The sequence below is a fragment of the Osmerus mordax genome, chromosome 23, assembly GCF_038355195.1.
Source record: "Osmerus mordax isolate fOsmMor3 chromosome 23, fOsmMor3.pri, whole genome shotgun sequence".
NCBI classification, from domain to species: domain Eukaryota; kingdom Metazoa; phylum Chordata; class Actinopteri; order Osmeriformes; family Osmeridae; genus Osmerus; species Osmerus mordax.
In genome coordinates, this window is record NC_090072.1 from 7,887,099 (window position 1) to 7,906,672 (window position 19,574).

General features: G+C 40.7%; 1 protein-coding gene across 1 annotated transcript; it reads left to right on the forward strand.

The window, feature by feature from the left end:
* Positions 1-7,503: 7,503 nt before the first annotated feature.
* On the forward strand, positions 7,504-8,790 carry LOC136967749 (alpha-2 adrenergic receptor-like). Its single transcript, XM_067261668.1, has one exon. The coding sequence runs from the start codon at positions 7,504-7,506 to the stop codon at positions 8,788-8,790; it is 1,287 nt and encodes a 428-aa protein (XP_067117769.1).
* Positions 8,791-19,574: the final 10,784 nt, after the last annotated feature.

Here is a 19,574-nt window from a genome sequence, read left to right on the forward strand (position 1 = left end):
ATATAAAGCTGCTTTAAACAATATTACTTGAAATATTACATTATACCCGGTATATTCAGTTATGTGTTTAGCTTGAAACAGCTGTTTGCTAAAAGCTCCCACCTTACCTCAGTCATGTCCACTAGGTTCTTCTAGGTCCTTTTTGGAGTAGTTAGAACACAAAGAAGAAAAAGCAACAAATAGACATTAGACAAGACTATATGACACTACAATAAGTAAGGAATGGTGTTCCATCACCACACCTGGGTGTGTGGACAATAACTGGAATCTGTAACTCATGCCCTCATCTCTATCTCAAAGCCATTTCTTAATTATTCTTAATATGACAATCATGGTAATGATTACCTCCAGTAGTCTTCTGTTGATTAGGTGTATCCTGAAGTTTCCTCTGTGGAATGAAACTACAATATTAATGGATGTCGGATAATCAATCATATTAACAAATAGCTTTTCCCATAGTTTGCCAGATTTTGAATTCAGCACACTATAAATTCCTTTAAATAATTTAATGAAGAATTATGAATGATTTAGTCGACAAGGCTGTATTACGTCCTTGTGATATAGAATGATTTGTTATTTATCAACATTGCCAATATACAGTATAGGGGCGTCCATGCCTACCTCGAGGTTTGGTGATTCAGCTGAGCTGGTTGTCAAGTAACTTAAAATTGTAATACAGTCGTCAATATCCAGGGGACCTATGACGACCAAGATATTGAGTCAGGGAGTCAGGTGGCTGAGCGGTTAGACAATTGGGCTAGTAATCAGAAGGTCGCTGGTTCGATTCCCGGACGTGTCAAATGATGTTGTGTCCTTGGGCAAGGCACTTCACCCTACTTGCCTCGGGGGAATGTCCCTGAACTTACTGTAAGTCGCTCTGGATAAGAGTGTCTGCTAAATATAAATATATTCATAATGTTCAGCACCCAACAACAGCGGCACTGCAACTGTCTAGACTGTATACAGTATGTGATTATGATTGTATGGTACACAATTTATTATTGATTAGTAATAAATTTGCCTTGGCTGCATGAAATAAGGCATAAATTATACATGGAGACTGCGTCAATTGGGAAGACATTGATTGATGAGTTTTGAAAATATAACTGCATTTCCATAAAGATTTCAATCAGGAGTAAAATTCTCTTTTATTTTTTTTAACAGTTGAACGCTTTTGACTTGAGTTTGTATGACTGTGCTGAGGCTGAGGCTGAGGATCTGCGATCATGATCGCAGATCCACCATAACCATAAATCTATCCATCATCGACGTCAAGTGGCACAAGGCTAGTCTGAGAGAGAAAATACCAGTCCTCTGACTTCACATCCGAGCAGCCCTTGGCTTCTGTTCACCCTAATGCCTTATTCTCTAGTTATTGTAAGTAAATAATTCGTATTGGTAGTAATGTGTGGCCTTATGACTTGATCACTTGGCTGACGCCAGTATGTGTTTTCCATTTGGCCTGTTGGACTTGGTCATGGTACGCCACTAGAGCAAGCGCTGCTTTATACTTCAATGCATAAAACTCATGCATTGTTCATCAGCTTTATTGGCTGCTGGGCAGTCGCCTCATTGATCATTATGACTCGGTTCATGATGAGGCTGCAGTGTACAGTACTCTTGTATGCTTCTCAATTATTAATTTGTTTCATAAACCCCTCACATCATTAGATAGCGGGGAAGAAAGAGGGAGCCCTTGGATGAGGCTGTTGCCATAGCGAGGAAACGTTTTTTGTTCGGGTCTCTCTGAGGTCAGTGTAAAAGAGCTGGAGCACAAACCCTCCAAACTCATACTAGTTGTCTGTGCACATCCACAAAGTTGGATTGGATGTTACATGTAATTGTGGGATGCAAAATATTTCTACAGTGTGCACATACTAATGGTCAGCACTAAAAGACTTTAGGTAGGGTACCCATGTTTTGGTATTTTGGGTCGGTTCTGCCGACAAGTTCAAAAATGAAGAAATGATCCTAAAAACCTGGAGGGCTCTGTTACAAAGCATTAAAGACAGACAAGACAAAGGTTATCCTGTAATAGAGGAATGGAAACAGGAAAGTGTAGTGGTAGACAGGAAGTGGTCATGGTCCAAACAATACCTTCATCTATGAAACATGGTAGAGGTAGTGGTAAGGCTTGGACATATGTGAGCGTCACTCAGACTTGTTTATCATCCCGGATGATAGAACTGATTACATCGGTTATATATTATACAAAAAAAAAACATTCCAAATGCATTAAATGTTAGAAAGATAATGACCTCAAACATACTGCCAGAACAACAACTACTGACTTTTAAATGTCCCATAAAAATATTACTTTGATAACAGCCCAAGGATTTTCAATACACAAAAGAGGAGACTCTGCTAAAAGTGTAATTACGGTTCATCCTATGACGACAGAACCAAAATAATAAAAATGTCTGTGCTTCGGTGCTTGATATAGTATACACCATTTAATCAAGTAGTGCAACTCCCATGCAAACAGGCAAAGCTGGCTCAGGTGGGAGACTCCAAGGTGCATTTTGTATTGGTTGGCAACACCACTGTCATGCTCAGCACACTATCAGCATTAACAGGGCGGTGTTTTTATAATGCTGACAGACCTGCTAAGTCAGCATTTACCCGTGTGCATTGTTTTCTCGTTGTTGTCTCCGCCACCCTAGCATCCACCCTTGGTTCTGTCTTTACTCTAGCTGTCAGGCTGAATGATGGACGTCGTAGCCCCCTGCCACTGACGTTGTGACAGAGTTTCCCTGGCAGAGGGCCATTGTGAAACAAAACCATAAGAAATTGACAAAGTGTACTTTGTCAATAAATATTCATGATACCACCTGAGTCTTCCTGCGTGAAACTGTGTAGGGAGATATCCTTTCAGGACACATCGAAAGTCAGTCTGACCAGTTGCCTTATGATACCTTGATTAATTTGACTTGGCACAAGATGGTGCCAGGTGTGTCTATTGTCAGTTGGAATTGCTATGTGTTGACATCAATCTTGAAAGCTTTGCACAGAGCATCTGGCTCTTCTGCTAAACTGTAAGGCAACACGAATACTGTGGAAATACTGTGGCAACTAGTGAATTTGTGGTGCGTGTGTGTGGGTTGAGTGTACAGGTATGCCCAGTAACATGTATATGTATATGAATTTCTCCTGGCCATTAGTACTTCAACAAAATCATTGCCACAACAAGAATTTGACTAAATGTGGTTTTCTGACTGTCTTTTGTTTATCAAGGTAAAGGACTACTTGAGGTATGAATTTAAATGAACGACAACATAACAACAACCATAATGAATGGGAGTACACCAGCACTTAGGAAAGATTGTTGGATCAGATCTTAGCTTATTTCCTCCAGGAACACAATGACAATTATTGAGGGACGTGTTGCTCTTGTTGGTTAGTTTAAACTTATTTAAATATCTGTACTCGCTGTGAATTATATTAGTGTTGCTTGCTTTTCTCCAGGTACACTCAAGCACTCTCGGGGATCATATTGTTTAATTGTAATCTGTTTAACTACATGCTCTTCTGGTCCTGCCCATTGGCACTTATTTGCTTTTTCACAATGTATGCTTCATGTTTTGGCTACCCGCAATGTTTGGGGCCATCTCGCTGTTTATGATCATTGACCTATGCACTTTTTGTAAAGCTCTCTCTTGGAAGTCGCTTTGGATAAAAGCATCTGCTAAATGAATAAATGTAAATGTAAAAACCCACCAGGAGTCCAACTATTTTAGTACTTACCAAAGTAGGCTACTCCATCTGTTACAGCAAAAAAATTCTTCACCCCAGTACTTCAGCACAATTGCGGAGAGGAGCCAAAGGTCAGTCACAGTTCAATCTCAGGGAAGTTTTGGGAAGACCTGTATACCTCAAAGGCAGTCTTAATACTGTAAATAACTCAGTATTGAATAGGATAAGAGCTAACAACGGTAGCCCTCCAATGACAAATCAGTCCCACACGCCTTTTTGTTTTGTTTTTAATCAGCACCTTGAGGTTGCTAATCTGGAGACAGCTGGGGGTTCTCCTGCTGCTGTGAAAGTGTCCCATGACGGACTCTAATGAGGTCACCTAAGGTGAGCATTAAACAACCCCAACAGTTTGATGCCCCCTGCCCCTTCCCATGTTCGCCCAACTTCTGTCTCATCACCGGCACAGCATTACCTTCACAATGATCATTATAGGTTGGCATTGTTTGCATGACAGAGGACATGGTCTGACAAATGATGCCATTAAACATGACATGCATGGGAGAGCGAGTCAGACTACAGGGATCGTGGCAATGACTGGCTCTGGTTGGCTAATTAAATAGTATCGCACAGAGATGCTCGCGCCAGTCCTAACGCTCTCAAGGCTCGTTTGATCACTCTAAACACATTTCAAAGCCTCACCTGCAGACGTCAAATGAGGTGCTAAAGTTAACTGTGATTAGGAGACAGTTAGACAGTGAGATGCAAGGCAGGCCCCCGACATTGTCAGAATCAGGCGCCTTGCTTTCTAGAAGAATCCGTTGGAGCCAAAATAAAATATAGACATGATGCTCATGATTAGTTAGAAAGAAACATCTTGCTAAGAGATGTATGCACTTATTAGATAATATTGTATTGTACAGTACTCTAGGAGCCAGGACCTTGGCATTGGCTCTTCAAGTGTTTGATCAAGGCCCTCTGGTAACTATGGATTTCTTGCATGAAGAAGAAGCACCTACTATTGGTTTGAAATTGTAAAAAATCTGGTAAAAATGTGGTATGAAAAACAATTTTTTTAATGATTTAAATGGTCATCAGTTGATGAGTACTAGTAACTGAATAACCATATGGCTTTACCACGCATAATAATTGTCAGAGATTGAGCTATTTCTTAAATCCAACGCCCTCAGCATTCCTCCTCATTCTTCAAGATTGGATTTCGACACGCATTTAACAGTATGCTCGTGGCAGCGTTATAACACCATTTGTTCTTTAGGTTCCCCTTGACTGGCTGCGCCGTCCCACTTGGTTCCGCGTCTGCGGGATCACACCATGTTGTAATGGCATTACCATCGCCGCGCGACTCGTTGCAGGAAGCTAGTCCTTCTCGTTTCAAGTGAAATCTCTTCCCTTCGCTCTGGGAGCTGCCGGGGAAGACAATTCTCACAAGCTGCGTGTGTGCTGCCATCCTCCTTGCATGTTAATGGAAGCGCTATCCTTCTTTCTTTTTAGTGTGAAGGTGAGCGTGAGCGTAATCAGATGGAACACGGGGAATGTCACTCTGTATGACTTCATTGAGCTAAATCTTTGTGGATGGCCTGATAAAAGTGGCAATACATATAATCATGATTGAAAGTCTTTGAGGATCTTTACGTGTGCATCTGGCACGAGCACAATACGCGAATGCATGAACACTCCTGTGGAGGTTCTAGACAATTTCAACTGGGGGTGACAATAATGATTAAACATTGTTGTTGTCATACAGTTTTCTTCCCTGCATTGCAGGAATTAACAGGCAAAAGACCATGTTTATAATGATTCAGACTCTACATTTAGTGGGGGGGAAATGTAATCAAATGTATTGTCAGTGCAAGCAATTTATTGGTTGCAGTAAAGTCAAATATGGAATCCAGGAAATCAGTAGCTTATCACAAGCCAGGTGTGTTCAAGTTCAATAACATTTCAATTTAGTCATTTAGCAGACACTCTTATCCAGAGCGACTTACAGTAAGTACAGGGACATTCCCCGAGGCAAGTAGGGTGAAGTGCCTTGCCCAAGGACACAACGTCATTTTGCACTGCCGGGGAATCGAACCAGCAACCTTCTGATTACTAGCCCGATTCCCTAACCGATCAGCCACCTGACTCCCTGTAATAACAGCTCATGGACTTGACTAGACATATTTCTAGAGCACCAAAATGTGGTGGGCTCAAGCAGCAGCTCCTCCTTGCAAGCCAAGTACTCAGTTGTTGAAGTAAAGCCTTCAGTCGAAATTCCAGTGGCTCAGAGTACACTTGTCTTGAAGCTTTTCCATGGCAACAAGACTACAACAACATAGAAACCTTCCTCTACAAAACACCCCCATGTACACAAACAAACAGTGTGCACAAACAGTGTGCCCAAATTAATTAGGGTACAAAAAGGAATAGTTGCTGACTAATTGTTCTAATTGGATATTAAGGTTGCAAAACACACTGGTCTTGACCGTACACCGTTTTTGCATCATAAACAGTGCAGTACCGAGTGGTACCATAAAGGTCTCACGAGGCCACCTGTCAGCATGGAGGTCACGTTTACCTCAAAGCACTGATTGTTAGCCTGCTGCTGTACTCAGAACTTCCACTCCTCGAAAGGGCACTTAATGCAAGCAACTACCATAGATCTGACTGGCATTATCTTCAGTTAAGAAAATACGAAATTTTTGAGATGAGCTTCCTGCTCTATTACATTTCATTGAAGGCAGGTGGCTAATCCCCTCAGGCTGAACATCTTATCTTGATAGACTGTTTGGTGTGTGTGTGTGTTTCACATAAGGAAGACAGGGATGTTGAGAATGTGAGTGGGCGCATGTGGTTGTTTGCTGTAGGGAAATGGTGGAGAATAAATGTTTTATTGCTGCAGTTTGTTGGAAACACAGCCTTTAGTCTTTGACAAAGCAAGTCTTTGCTCGATGTGCTGAAGCCGTACCTGGAGGGTTCACCATCTTTATGTTCCTCCATCTGACACTCATATGTTCTTATTGGGGTTCATTGTTTTTCTTTTCACTTAGTCTTTTCATGCTTCTGACCATTTGAGAGCCCTACTCTTGTCATTACACTGCTTTCTTCCATCTGTCTCACACACACAATCACACATTAGTTAATGAAGTCTTCCTGTTAACTTATATTTCAAAAACAACACATTTATTGTGCTCCTGAGTCAATAACTTCCTTGGTGATGCAGCAATCCTCGGGAGCCACACGTGCAAGATGCAAAGTCATCCTAGCACAATGGTGTTCATTCTATGTTGACATATTATTTTAAAAACGTTATCTCCACAGTTTCGAAATGCAGAAAAAACTCACCACTGCAATTCCTGGGGGACCATATAGTTCCCACATTGATTACACAAAATAATTGTGTCTACTCTGTCGGGGGCGTGGCGGGGTTCGGTTCGTTTTATGGGAACAACACATATGGGAACGGAGACAGCTTTCTGGTGAGGAGCGCGAACGCGATGCGCTGAAGGTAGACAGCAATCGTCGGAGAGAGGTCGACTCCCATGCAATGTCAGCTGCATGTAGGCTTTAAAAGCGGACTTGATATTTTCGTTAAGTCAATTTAGTAGAAATGTATCTGGGGATTATATCCCCGAAGAAGACTTATTTGGCATTCAAGTGGGGAGACGCATTCCGCAACCAATGTGCGTATTTTCATGTTTCCAATTGCTATTTTTAATGGACCTTATGTTTATGTTAACAAAACAGACATGAAATTAGTGTATTTTCGTCCTTGAATATACTATCCTGGAATAAAATTTACAACGGGACGTCATGGATTGGTTTAATTCCAGTGGAATTGATGCGCTTCCATTTATCCATCTTAATTCCTCCTGGTCTTTGGATAGTGGATATTCCTTGGCGACTATAGCGGGGGTAGCTGCTCTCGTAAGTTTTCTAATATTGTTCACAATTGTCGGGAACGTATTGGTTGTTATAGCAGTGTTAACAAGCCGCGCACTGAAAGCTCCCCAAAATCTCTTTTTGGTATCGTTAGCCACAGCGGACATTCTAGTCGCCACTTTGGTGATGCCATTTTCATTGGCAAACGAACTTATGGGCTACTGGTATTTTGGAAAAGTTTGGTGTGGCATTTACCTGGCTTTAGACGTCTTGTTTTGTACTTCATCCATCGTCCATCTATGCGCAATCAGTTTGGACCGCTACTGGTCCGTAACGCAAGCAGTCGAGTATAATCTCAAACGGACCCCGAAACGAGTGAAGTGTATTATCATCATAGTATGGCTAATATCTGCCTTCATATCATCTCCCCCGCTGATTTCAATAGATAGCAACAAGGACAACACTTCTCAACCACAGTGTGAACTCAACGATGACACGTGGTACATTCTCTCATCCAGCATTGCATCATTCTTTGCTCCTTGCCTAATCATGATATTGGTGTATATCAGAATATACCAAGTAGCAAAAACCAGAACCAGAGGCATGTCAGAGAAAAAACAAGCACATAATGGATCTACCCAGACTGAGAACGGCCTTAGCAAACTCAACGGAGACAGAGAGAATGGGCACTGCCAATGCCCACCTACACCCAGCCAGCGCACTACCATCGGGCACACCACCGAGGTGGAGGACCTGGAGGAAAGCTCCTCTTCAGAGGGGAAAGGTCACAAACCTCCAGATCTGAACCCAAAACGGGCCAAGCGGGTGAGCCGGAAGGAAAGTTCCCTCTCCAAACACTCCAGCCGCATTTCACGAGCCAGTAACAAATCCATGGACCTCTTTGCCTCCAGAAAGAAAAGGAGGAGGAGCTCAGTATCTCAGAAAAAGGTTTCCCAGGCCAGGGAGAAGAGGTTCACCTTTGTGCTGGCGGTGGTCATGGGGGTGTTTGTAGTCTGCTGGTTCCCCTTCTTTTTCAGCTACAGCCTGCATGGAGTATGCAGGGATTCCTGCAAGATCCCCGAGCCCCTATTCAAGTTCTTTTTCTGGATTGGTTACTGCAACAGCTCCCTCAATCCAGCTATTTACACCATCTTCAACCAGGATTTCAGGCGAGCCTTCCATAAAATTCTTTGCAAGTCGTGGAAAAAGTCATTTTAGATAAAGGGACTTTGCTCTCACAGTGCGAAGGTTCCGATGACAAATTGAGAACCTTGTAAAATCTAAAACTGAACTGCACATTCATACACCAAATGTGGTTAATCTGAGAGTCCTTGGTCATATTGCTGTTTCCAGCCTACATTCTGTATTTGCCATTCATGTGTGTGTGTGTGTGTGTGTGTGTGTGTGTGTGTGTGTGTGTGTGTACGCGAGAAAAGGTTCTCTCGGCAGAGTGCTGCTCAATGCTTTAATGTGATGACGTTCAACACTCCAACGCCGTACCTTTTCAGCCAAAGTGACAGCAGGTGGTCCTTCCAGCTTTCCTCTCGTTGTTCTAATGTAAACTTACAAGGGACTTAAGCTTGATGCATCCGTTTAATATGTTGTCTTGTCATGCTCATTGACTCCCAAGTGGACCCAAGGGATACAGTAAAAGAAACGTTTAAGGGGCTGATATCATTTTTTTAATGGTGTGGTTCAATTAAGTTATTTATAGAACAAGATGGGTTTTTTGACACTGGCAATTTTTTTTTCATCAAACATGAAGTATTTATTTTCAGACTCCTACCTCACCTGGACAATTGCTGTTGAATTCTTTTGTCGTTTGCCTTTCATTTGCAAAGTGGTGCATTTTACTTATGCTTGAGATGTGGGCTGTCATACAAAATAAAGGCTGACAATGTGTTACGTAAAGCTTGGTTGTGGTGTCGGAGCTGCAGGGGAGTCCTGTGGCTCACGATGGACGATGTGTTTGCACATGCCTGAGTGGTGAAGACACACAGTACTAGAGTGGCCAAATGTTCTGTTCTACAAGGTACTCAAGGCAGCAGAAGCAACATGCACTGCCAACATCAATCACAGGCTAAAACACCGCTAAAGTTTGTTCACTGGGGAAATGACCGGCAGGTATGGTGTATGAAGAAGGTGCTAGGGCCTTACACAAGGTTCATAAATACTATCAATACAATGCATTTGTTTACATGTGCTACTTGTGAATGTGGAAGTCCGCATACTGATATCAGGGCTGGCAAGATGGCAAACTGGAATGTAGGAAGTCAGTGCAAAGGTAAGGAGGATTCAATCAGTGTGCATTAAAATGTAGAATTTCACAGGAGATTCATGATCTAAAGCTAACTAGGATCAATACCTTTTAAGGTCTAATGCTTATCTACATTCGAATATTCTTATCTTATTATTGAATAGTGAAATAGTCAAATAGATGAGATATGGTTTATTATGGATTATACATAACATGTCATCTATTTGACTATTTGTATATTAAATAATAAGATAAGGATATTCAGATGTGCAAAGAATGTAACTGGATTGGTATCCTGGCCAAGACAATCTTGCTTCTTTTCACGAGCTAGAAGGATCTGTCTGATGTACCAGCCTAGAGAATTGGGACCTATCCTGCTTGTCTGCTAGTCTAGACCATCCCAACTGTCGTGTTGTTACAGATACTTTTTTGTTGTTGATGTGTCTCCATGTTGGCAACCATCTCTGAGGTTGAGGTGTGAAATTGATCAAGGCGCCACCACAGGTTCGTCAAAGGTTTAGTCCCCCTGGACCAGTCTGGCCGAGTGGGAATCATGGTGTTTGTGACCTTTGAGTACAACAGGTTTGATGTCAGTGCTGACTGTGAGGAGATAATCCAATAGTCCCCAATGCCCCTCTGGGCAAGGAAGAGGTGGAACAGAATCCTTGAACTGCTATGTTTCTTGCATTCTACACAGAGGCTAAGGACAATGCATAAGGGATTTTGTTTTGCTTACAAAATTCTTAGCATCTACTCATATTTAAGAATTCAATATACAATGCAATATAGTTGATAGGTTAACTACAAAACTTAAACAAATTAATTATTTACCATTTTACAATACTACCATATACTGCTATCTAGAGCAGTGGAAAGTAAAGTTGAATACCTGTTAAGCTGCAGATACAGCAGTACTATATGTTTCTACCTTGGAAGGCCAATTGCCTTTTTGCATCTCAAACTCTTAAACCACAGAGTGGCCTACTGTGCTCCACTGATATCAATTCTCAACATAAACACAGCTTTCTTTATAAGGTCACTTTTAATAACGCTTTACCCTGCCACCTTCCAATGGCCTTTTGGATTTTTGAATGACCAGCAGTGTCATTGTTTCTAATAAAAGCTTTTGGGAAGTGCTTGGAGGGGGTGTCTTTGTTTGTTACTCAATATTAGCTCAAGCAATCCAGTTTAGCAAAGTGGGGAATTTATTCCTCTTTTTATCCAGTGAAAGTGGTACATTCGTTAGGTATGAGTTGCTAAGCAATAGCTGTGATATGAAAAAGTAATAAAAAAGACAAATACCTTTTCATCAATGATATACATCTGATGGTTTTTCAACCTTGTATAAATCTCTCAAGAAAAGTTACATCAATACATTAAGTTTTTGTTCTCCAATTGAATTTTTGTGCTGTGACCATAAGGAAGAAGAAATAGTAATCATAAAATGTCCAGAATTAATGAACTGTACAATGTATTATTTAGATACCATTTTATTTAATCAGTGAATTGTATGCATAATCAATATCTTTGCAGTTCCATGCTTTCTTTGCTCAACTGTGCTCAACTCCAAAGGATTTTGCCATCTGTGACATGAGATGACCCTACAAGTATCTGCGCTGAATCGGAGCATTTGTAAGCAAAGCATGATCCCCTGGGGTTATCGTAGCATAGATATGGTTCGACCCTGAACTGATCTGAACTGCTATGTAGCAACTATCAAAGCTGTTTACAATGAAACTGTGAAAGCGAGTTTAAGTACTTAGAATTTTCATTCAGTTATTTGCTTCGGTGAAGGTACTAAACAGTAGGAAAGAAAATCTGTTCTTTTTCGGTATTTAGGGCTTCAACAAAAAGTTAGTCCATACTGGGAACTTTTGACAGCTGTAAGATGGAGAATGAATTTTTCTGCTAAAACACAGTTCTGAGAAATTCTACAATATGATGTATTGTTCATCAAAAGAAGTGCATACACTATGGTATCCTCTGATGGGAATTAAATCTTGTAAAACTTAGATGAAAGTGAGTGTTTACAACTCAAAGAATGGTAAAATTGTCTGTCTGAATTGGAGCATTTAAGCAAAGCATGATATCCTGGGGTTATCAAATCAATATACATCATTATTTGACCTTTAACTGACCTGAACTGTTGTGTATAAAACCATCAAAAATCAAAAACCTTGTAAGTAAGTAAGACTTTATTTATATAGCACATTTCATACAAGAATTGTAGCTCAAGGTGCTTTACATAAAATCAATAAAAACAATAATACAAGTGATAAACAATTCAAACAAAAATAAAAATCCCAATAAGATCTCTGTTCAAGAGAGAAAACAACTTTAAAAGTAGGAAAACGTTTTGAGATAAAAATTTTCGATAAAATTACTTAAATGCTTCGGTAAAAAGGTAGGTTTTAAGCTGTCTTTTAAAAATGTCTAGAGTGTTTGCTTCCCTAATATTTATGGGTAATTTGTTCCATAGTTTTGGGGCGTAATTGACAAAGGCCGAATCACCAATCTTCTTATGACTGCTTCTGGTGACCTCTAATAGGCCTGCATTTGATGATCGCAGTGTTCTAGCTGGTGTGTAGTTTATAAAGGAGTTAGCAATGTAGCTAGGTCCTTGTCCGTGTAAAAAAATCGTGTGAGAGTTTAAGTACTCAGAAATTCAATTTTGTTACTTGAATCTGAGAAGAGTAGTTTTTCGGTCATTAGACTCTCAACAACATCTATTTTATTTAAGTCGTTGAGACAGATATGTCTTGAGAGAAGGCTTTAAATAAATGGGAAAGCTTTTTATGAATCACTTCAAGAAAATAAAATATTTAGCTTTTTGAGTGCCATAAGATTGGCAATAGCCAGCTCTCCAGTAACTGGATATTTATTCTAAGCAGGACAATGAAAGAGACTCCACTTTGGTGGATTCCGTCAATCCTGATTACATTGAGTGTATGTCTGCCTTAAAGACCCCTTCTCTATGCTTGTTTCTTCCTCATATTTGTTCCTCATTATCTGCTGCTGTTATGATCAACTCAGCAGTTCACATATGATAATACCAAGAGATGAACAGTCACAGTGAAAAAGTCCCTTCAGACTCTCATTATGTAAATAAACAATGTCAATATAGAGTTTGCACAGAGGAAAAATATTTACACATCTTACCGATACACATCTTAAGGGTAATTAAGCGCAAGGGGAATTATGGGAATTCCAAGCAGCAGGGTACTGGCAATGGTGTTATTGTGTTGGATGACTCCTGTCTTCTATGTTCGCTGGTAAAAAGGACTCGCATGAGCTAGCGCCCTCTCACACTCCGTCAAGTTCATATTACACACAGCAGATAAACAATGTGGGATATTCAAAATGTTCTGTTGACCGTGACGTCGCTTGAACAATCCCAGGTCATTTTTACTGCTCAGCCATTGAGGAAAAACCTGCAATTGTCTCAGAGACTTTTTTTGTTTGGATCAAGGACAACAGTTTCTACTCCCTAAGCCACAATTTCTAACTGCCATGTTACTGGACTCTTTCTTAGTGGGGACCATCGAGAGCTCATCTAAGATTAAATCTGCAGTGTTAATCATCCCTCTTTGGATTGAATGGTATTTGAAAGTAAGCTTTTTGGAAATGTCAATGTGGTTAGAATGTTAAATCAATAGGGGCCATATTCTCAACAAACTTTGACTTGCAGAAAGATTTTCTCTTAGACATGTCAAAAGAGGAGAGTAATAACAAATGAAAGATCTCCATGGGGGTATTCCAGAAAGCAGCTCATGCGACATACCCAGGTAAGTTAACTCCTCAGCTGACACACAACGTTTCAGCAATGTTGGTAGCTATGCTTTCATTCCTGCAGCTAGTCCAAGGAGTTGCTCTGAACATATTGCATTTGGATCTGGCCCCTCAGTTTCCCGGTCAATACATCAATAAATCATTTGTTCCTGAGTTCAGATGATCATATATCAAAATGTGACTGTCAAAATCATGATGGAGGGCATCTTAGGTGATGTCTCACAGACCTGCTAACACTCACCACTGAACTCACAGCTAGCCACTAGATTCAGAAGCACTGCAATGCCGCTATAACACCTCTTCACTTGCCTGTCAAATATCTCTAGTGAGAGAAAAAGTGAGAGGGAGCAAGTCGGCAAGAACATTTCCCCACCTCAGGAGCATTTTCAGTCAGCTTTGGCACTATTGACATCATATGTGTCTGCGTGTCAGTAGTCTATAGGCCGACTAGACATGTCACTGTGCTTATTCAGGAGAATGATGCCATGTCAGAAATTTGCTTCAATAACCATCATAAATGCATGCATTGTTTTATTATGTGGTTTCACTTCGCTGACGAATAATTGCATTTGTGTCATGGGTCGTAATGTAGACGCTTGGGAAGAATGAACTACAAGAGTCATTTAGGCGGGAGCATAATACATGAAAACAGCATGTCCCCCCCCCCCCCACACACTTTTTTATTGAGAAACTTTGATTCAAAGGCCACATCTTCAGTTATTGAAAAAAGCTTTCCCATCAACATTTGAAAATAAAACTATGCCCCTGCATTTAGGTATCAGTATCACTTTAGCAGAACTATTCTGAACATTTGTCTTCATACACTATTTTTCACCCTCACGTTAGCCCTGCTGCAACTCATTACTGTCTCAGTGAGCCGCAAAGACACAATGCACAGTGTTCACGATTATATCCTTTTGTTAAGGGACCCTGACTTTGCTGACGCTGTATTTAATTGTGTGCCATAAGCTGACAAAGTGTCTTTTGCTTGGTTGGAGGTAGAATGCACATTAATTTCTACTAACCTTCCTGCTGGCCAAGGTCCCTGAACAATAGGACCACATAGTAGCAAACACAGTGCCCTGTGTTTGCTACTATGTGCCACAACTTGCGTTCTGTAAGCAAAGAGGAAGGAAGGTAGGGGGAAAACTAGGGACTTTCGGCCTTCCAACCAAGCGTGCAAAACTTAATACAGGACACACAATATCCTATATAATGTGTGCAAAGTTGATTTCATTGGACGCCATGCTTACATTTTATGATTTTCCATTTACTTTTCTCAACTCAGAACTCATCCCACTGCCTCTTATTAAAAATAATTTCCCCCTGCACAGGCCCAAAACAAACCTGGCTTTGATGCTTTGATAAGGGCTTATGTTCCATCACTCCCGGACTGTGGAATTCACTACCAGAGCAACTCAGAGCATCCCAGTCAATAGACATTTTTCAAACAATTTTCTTTAAGAAGGCATATACTTTATGGCACCTAGATACTGTATGTCTGCACTTTTTATGTTTCTAATGATATGTTTAGTGCTTGATTGCTTACTTTCTTTCAAACCTTGTTGGCGATTAAGATTGCCTCAACAATGAAGGATGCACTAGGCTATAAATATAATGTTTTATCTGATTTTTTCTCACATATGAGATGGGTGGGGGAAAGGGCCCCCCTGTTGTGACAGGAATTGGGATTGACATAAAATAGATGATAAAACATATAGACAGCCAGCAGACACAAGAGAGCAACGACACCATTTCTGTGTAGTATTTGTTTAGCACAAGCCTTGGCTCCTGGTGCGCAAGGAAACCCTAGGATCCTCTGCCACCAGGAGATGTTGGGTCCTTTAACACCAGTAAGTCCTTTTTATTGTTTTGTTTTCACCACAGCATTGAGGCTACACAGCCTGAGGGGAGTCCATGTTGGGGAAAAACAACAGAATCCAAGCCTTTGACAACAATTTTGCTTCACAAGTGTTTTCCAAAAAGGGTAACTGCGAGCCAATTTCTATCAAATGTTGATGAAATTTGATTTTACATAACTGCTCTAAGCATTCTAGTACTGAATCGAACTTTGAATAGGCTAGTATACAGTACCGTTTTTACAGAATTTGACAATATAAATAACTACATACAGCATAATTTGTTATTCCAAACCATAACTGAAATGAAATTTACATACATTCAACTTTCATACCTAATCCAAGCTAGCAATTTCACTCAGCTGTCTACCTGACTAGCAATTACATGTATTTTTATAGCAGATGTGCTTCCGCATGAACTACGACACTGCTCTCAACACACCAATACTAACCCTCTCCAGATCTGAACCCCATGAACTCTGTCAGCACATTTCAAACCCACCTGCTAGGCTTCTATTCAACATCTCGCCAAGAGGACTCACACTGTCATATCAAACCCACTTTTGATTGTTCCCTCGTTTACAAATGTGAGAAAACCGTGGGTGGTTGGAGCACGTTCCTCTGACATCCACTACAGTCAGAAAATCATGACCATTTATTGTGAGGTGAATCACCAGAGCAACTGTATCATCAAGTCATTGACGCATACACATAACCAGATTGTTCTGAGCTTTGACTTTGCCCAGTGTTAGCCTCCCTGTCAGTAGCTTGGGGCCTGCAACTGCCACCTCCCGTGAAGAGGTGCCAGCCATTTGCAGTTGACCTTCATGGGTCCTTCATTGTGTTGATGTGTATGCTAATATAGCCCCCTGGTGACCAATTGGAATGCATGTCACACGTAGGTCTACCTGTTGTCCCTTCATGCCTGCTGTGAGTCTGTTTCTGATGATACCAAACTTCCTGCTGGTTGTATTAAGCCAGCCTACCTTTCCTCCACCCACAGAGTCTACAGACGATACATGAGTCATCTTAACCTGGGGTTTGGATGTGACTGGGGGGGCGCTTAGGGCAGTTAGTAGACATAAAGGTGTGTCAGATGTATGAAGTTGGCAGTTGTGGGACCTAAGGCCAGAGGCGCCTTCATGAGCTAGAACGATAAATGTGGATTTGATGTTGGTTAGATTGAGTCCACAGTCAAGACGTAAAGATTTAAAAAAGACAAAGGTTTCAAGTACACTGTGAAAGACTGCCAAAGTTCAGGACCACTCCCTTCAAATTTATTATAAAATCGGACGCAGAATTGGTTTGGTGCCAGTTTGACTCGAACTCAAGGACCCAATTCTTTTAAATCTGTCCCAGTTCAATTTAGCTCAGCCAACAGAAGTGAACTGCTGGCCGGTGAGAACTCAGGCTAATTTACTGACCAGCCAATTGCAGATATTGAAGCACAAGCTGTCCTCAGTGCAATCATAGCACTATTCTGACAGTCATGTGAATTATTGAAATTGTTTATCACAGCTTCTGTGATGAACTGTTTCGACTTCTAAATTACTTTATAAGTAAAAACATGCTAAACGTTTGCAATTTTTTACAAAAGTCAAGTGAGAAAATAATTTAATTCAATATCAACACGTTATGTACATTATACATACATTATACGTTTTACTTAACATTTTGCACCTTGTATACTTTGTTTTGGTTGCTTCAGAATAAAATGGATGAAAAGTGCATTTCTGTGTTCCCTATAAGTTAATGACAGTTATGAAACACAGCTCTATTGCTGTGACCCCATCATCCAAACCAAACAGTTTATGACTTTAGAGAGCTTGATTCGGGTCTCCTCTTTTAAATACTCCAATCAGTATGCGGTTCCTCATATACTGTAGTATGACTTACAGTTGAAATTAACATTTTGATTAAAGTTGTAATCATTTTCACTGTCAAGACCTAACCAACAGATACAGTTATTGATGTTTATGTCTTAACATTTCCAATTGAGGTGACCTAAAATAGACATTTGACAAAGACCTCCAATAACCCTACACCAAGACCATAGTATGTGAGCTCTAAATAATAATATATAATCTCAAAATAGTGAGGTGAATGTAAAGTGAATGTAAAATGGTGATGTGAAAATCCCAAAGTGTCCAGTTCCATTATTGTCAATGGACAGTAGTTCAAGTTCATTCAATACCCTCCACATATATGTCCTATATAACGACTTTTTCCCTGTGAAGAGAAGAAGGCAATATTCTGGCCGAGACAGGCTGGAGGTAATTGTGTTGGGATAGATGTGGGAGGCGAGATAAGTGTGAGCTCCCTTGGTGACTTGCAGGACCATGTACAGCCCCCACTTGGCTGTGTAATGGGCTTAGCTGTCCTTCACATTGCCTGCAGGAGGGGGGCAATGTGTTCACATGTGTTCCACAGCATGTTTTTCACTGCAGCAGTCAGTTGGTGCCGAAAATGTGCTGCTTTTGAGCTGAAGGAGATCATTTGTCATTAAAGTCTGTTTTGAAAGTTTCCAACATTGTTCACCCTCTCCTTTGATAAGTGACATTTATCTCCATGACTAATTACAAGTTAAATGCCAACAATTGCCGTATTTTCTTCCCTTTTGTCTACCCTGCCATTTCCTTTTCATTGTGTACTGTTAATTCAACTCAACTCCAAAATTACTTTTTCAATCTGTTGAGCTGCATCGAAGAAAATTGCTTAGATTGACCGCCCCCCCCCCCCCCCCCCTGTCCAGTTTTAATTATCATATAATACCATTGAGATAAGGCTAAATTAACTGCAAATTAAATGGAGTGTAAGGGGGGTCAGAAATCCTTTTGGGAGTACAGCAGAATTATTGATATGGTTTTGCCAATTCAGTGCTCTTTGTTTTAATGGGAAGCCATCCTTGAGTGAGTCCGGTATTGTCAGTTAATGGACTGTCTAAGTTTCTCATACAGAACCACAAAGCCATCTAAGTGTTGGGCTTGCATTAGGATTTATTGCCAGTGAAGCAACTGCTCAGCAGCAAATTTAATATTATGTCTCATATTAGAGTCCATGCGTCCAGGGAAATCAATATAGAACTGGACAGCTAACCCTAATTACAAACAATGATGACTCACGTGCCGCCTGGGATCTTGAAATGTTTTCATTCAGTTAAGAAAGAATTGTAGAGATGTTTTTTATGCATTTTACTGAGCCATTATCAGTGATATTATCCATAATAATAAGTCATTATGATAAAAGAAGCAGTATGTCCATGTGATGAATCAACCTGCTCTCCACAGGGAGTTTGATTTTCCACCCTTGGTAATGAGCAAAAGTTGTTGATTCACACGCAACACTCCCCCTGTGTTCCATTTCAGTCTGGACTGCATTCGCTGCATGGTGAAACCGTTCTCTTTTTCAAGTGAATACTGAAATCCAACTCCCATCAGTCCCATCTGTTAAAATTCCACCTGCGGCCTCCTCGTTCCACCCTACAGAATAGGAATCCACAGAGGAAATAAAAACCAATTCTGCATGACAAAAAAAACCTGTTGCTACCCAAACATAGCAGCTCAAAGTGTTCTGATTCATCTTGAGATGAAAAGGCGGTCCACATAAAAAGATGATTCTGATTCTCCATTCTTTTTTTGCTTTCACATACCGGCATCCGCCACTTCAGCTCAACCAGGTCCAGATTTTCGGGGGCTTCCTGCTGCTGTCTGAGGTTCTATACAGTCTCGCCACAGGTTCCACCTGCGTGTCATGCTGTTAGTGAATGAATAAATGAATAGATGAATTCCCGTGTTGCCGTCTGAAAGGACATCTGTGTTTATGACTCTGGGCTTTTGATGTCTGAAGCTCAGATGTTGAACAAATCCTGTTGAGGTGGAGGTTGGGGCTGCACTACGCCAGCTGAAAGATGAAGATGACAACCCACCCACTCCACTCCAGGGCTTCAAACAGCATCACCACCAGTGTTAAACAAAAAAACATGTACTTGTTTTCCATTACACTCAGTAATTATGGTACTCATCCTCCTCGTTTCCTACAATTAGATGTACATGACACCTCCATATAGTTTGACATTAAAGAGATACAGCGCCACATCA